Raw genomic sequence first — 3,635 nt, 5'->3', positions numbered from 1 at the left:
TGAGAGTACAAGAGTGAGCTTCTTAAGAGTGCTAAAGATTGATTTGTACTCTTGTTGAAGCTAGAGCTGTAATCTCTTTCGATCAATATAGTAGGGTGAGTTTTATCCCGAGCCAAGTAGTGACTTAGGTTTCTCACGTTTAAGAACTCTTTTCTGCAAGTTGTAGTGCGCTTTAACAGCTTAAAGCGCGCTTTATTATTGTCTGACCTGTTTCCGCGTTCAAGGACATTAGTAAATCCATTACTAAGTGTTCTAACTAGGTCAAGCGCATCTCTAAGTACGAAAGCGCAATCTTGTACTTTGAGCTGTGTATCTATAGCTTCATGAACTATAGAGACATCGATCAATAGCTGCTTAAAACACGATCCTACAATACTGGTGTATTATCTTAGTACTCACGAAAAATTAGTGCTTACCAGATTAACCCTCTTATTACACTACCTCATTCAACTTAATATACTAAAATAAATTGTTTTGTTTATAATACGAGATGCGAATAATTAGAAAATACTTGGTCGAGTTTTGTTTTGTTTTATTATATCTAATTGGGTGAGTATGTTCAACATTGATAAAATATTAACAACGAACTAGCCCTCCCTATTTGAAAACCATTATTTGCAATTCATCTTGAGAGGAGGCGGTGATTAGGTCCTTTGGAAAAAGAAGAAAATATAAGATAAACATAGTATACTAAGCAACGACAACTAATTTGTTAAATTAATTAAGAACCTAAAATTATTGACCATCTAGAATCATAAACTTCTTCAACTACTTCTATGAAGACTAGACTAGTCCATGAAGTATAATTCCTCTTTTTTTTTAGAGCAATGAAGTATAATTCCTCTATTCATAATTAGATATTTTAACAGTTTTTCTTGAATAAAAAAATAGTTTTAGACTTATTTATCCTTGTAAAAATGGATAACTTATTATTCCATAATATAATAATATTAAATACAATGAAAAATACATTCCTATAAAATATACTAGTTTAACTCGCATACAGTGAACGTAATTTGTCCAACATGTTTATATTTCAAATAAAATAATTTACATATATATTATACTTTTTAAATATAGATAAATAAATAATACTAATTATATCATATCGAGTTACAATATATATAAATATCTTTCTCGTAGATTTTTTTATGAAAGGATATCTTTCTCATAGATAATAAATAATGATTGTGTTTATATATTAGTTTCTTTGTAATTGCAATTTTGTGTTTTCTTTGTTTTACATATTTTTTATTTTTCTTAATAGGATATGTTTATAATCAAATATAAAATACAAGTTTGGATTCTTAAATTGTTAGCTTTTCCATTTTATAAATATACTAGATTTTTATTCTAGTTCGGAATAAAAAACAATATTCTAAAAAATAATACATAAAAAACTTCTCTATTTTTTTCATTTTATTAAGTGAGAGTATCATATTTATATACTAGTAAAGGAAATATATCTAATTTTTATCATATATCTGTCAAATTGGATCTCATCTCACTATTACCTACAAATAACAATGATCTTAAACTTCGAGATGTGTAAAAAACTATTCAGAACGAATGCGAAAATGATATTTATCGAAATCAATGAGAGACTGACATAAACATTGTTTTTCATGTTTGGTGGTTTAGTATTATATATATAGATTTCAAAGTACTAAGCATGAATATCTAATTATATGGGAATAGTAATTCTCTTCTCCTAATTACGGGAATTAAAAATTTGTATTTTTGAAAATAATTAAGCCTTAGACATCTAATTCACAAGATTAAAATATCACACAGTGATTGATACGTGTTTATTTTAAAAATGAATAGGTTGTCTGTATTCTTTAAACAACAAAAAATGATCAACTTCAATTGTTCGGTTTGGTGGTCGTGATCGAACTGGCTTTCCTATTGCTATAAATTCGGACCATTTTCCACCATTTTATCTCACACACAACTTCTTAATTACTCAAGTATATATAGGCTAAGTAAAATCCCTTAATCAACCAATTATTTTCATAACGAATATGGGTGTGAAGTCATACAGTAAAGAGGCTACTAGCCCAGTTGCCCCAGGCAGGCTATTCAAGGCTATGTGCCTTGATTCCCACAACCTCTTCCCAAAGCTTTTCCCTGAGTCCATCAAATCCATTGAGTTCGTACATGGCGACTGCGTTGTTGTTGGAGCAGTCAAACAGATCAACTTCTCTGAAGGTATACATTTCATTTTTGTATTATTCAATCTCTCAACACAATTGAAATATCTAATACTGGTTCATAACCACCAGACTTATACTTAGTTCACATTTTGTAAAGCTTTTTGAATAGAGAAAGAGCGAGGAAATGAATGTACACCTTTTTTTATAACATGATATATTGATCATAATTATGCAGGAAAATTATTTTAAAATTTACATGTCAAAGAAAAAGGGGAAGTGTGTTTTTTCATCTCAGTAATTTGAAACCCTACTCCGATATTCGGGCAAAGAAAAACCTTGTTAAAGGGAGTTCTAAAACTATTTTATATTGAATCAAATTCCATAATACCATTTTAAAAAATGAATAATGACATAAAAATAGTATAGATTCATTTCCTTTCTGTTTATTTTTTCTAAAAAGAATACCAAATGGGACCTTAGTGAATTACTCTTATTATTATCAATTGTTTTTAACATGAGATAAATGGTTTAGTTGATGACACTATATATTACGCATATATAAAACAAGATTTCGGATGAGATAAGTAGGCTTATCTCGAGAAAACCTATCATCAACTATTTATCCTAACTCTTCAAAAGTAAGTAGTTCCTTTTCACCTTTTTAGTAACAAGAAAAGATTGTTTGTTTTGAAATACAAATATACAGGAACTCCATTCAAGTATGTGAAGCACAGAGTTGATGAGGTCGACGTAGAGAGCTTTTATTACAAGTACACGATTACAGAAGGAGATGTGCTTGGCGAGAAGGTGGAGTACATAGTGAATGATGTCAAGTTTGTGGCATCTGGGAGTGGTTCGGCATGCACCTTCAACAGCCACTTCCATGCTAAGGAAGGCGCCGAGCTAGACGAGGAGAAGATCAAGCATGGCCAGGAAAAGATGAAGGCTGCGTATGAGAAGGTGGAGGCTTACCTTGTTGCCAACCCTGAGGTCTATGCTTAATTGATTTACCACTTCCGGTCAATTTGATTCTAAGACTATCTTGTATTGTGTCTAAATTCCTTTCTTTATTCTTACCTCTACCTACTATGCGATTGAGTGTCTTACAAAGTGTGTTTGGGTGTATGAGGGCAATAATAAGACAATGAAGCTGTAATCTTGTTGTGGCTTTTGAGATTATGTAATGTAAAACTTGGATTCGGTGACAAATAAGATCAGTTGGTAATTAATTTGGACTGACATTTTTTTAATTATATTGGGGCCTTATATTTGAATCAGCAGAATTTGAGCTATACATTCACATTTTTGAATATATCTAAACTCTGTTTAATGTTTTTTTTTCTAAGTTTTTGAACACATCATAAATCTGTTCAAATAAACCGGTTCAAAAACTACTAAACTGGTTCAGACTCACCTAAAACCGGATTTACTTAAAAACAATTCCGGTTTTTGAATTTTTTTTTCTAAAGATGAACACAA

At 30.5% G+C, this 3,635-nt stretch overlaps 1 protein-coding gene across 1 annotated transcript; it reads left to right on the top strand.

The window, feature by feature from the left end:
• The first annotated feature begins 2,024 nt into the window (after nucleotides 1-2,024).
• Nucleotides 2,025-3,158, top strand: LOC141249665 (uncharacterized). Its single transcript, XM_073669743.1, has 2 exons — nucleotides 2,025-2,211; nucleotides 2,863-3,158. Exons 1-2 carry the CDS (start codon nucleotides 2,025-2,027, stop codon nucleotides 3,156-3,158), a joined length of 483 nt encoding a protein of 160 aa, XP_073525844.1.
• The last annotated feature ends 477 nt before the right edge of the window (nucleotides 3,159-3,635 follow it).

Source organism: Phyllobates terribilis, unplaced genomic scaffold, assembly GCF_046119375.1.
Source record: "Phyllobates terribilis strain yellow unplaced genomic scaffold, ASM4611937v1 Scaffold_4963__1_contigs__length_55605, whole genome shotgun sequence".
Lineage (NCBI taxonomy): Eukaryota > Metazoa > Chordata > Amphibia > Anura > Dendrobatidae > Phyllobates > Phyllobates terribilis.
This window is presented reverse-complemented; position numbering and strand designations above follow the sequence as displayed.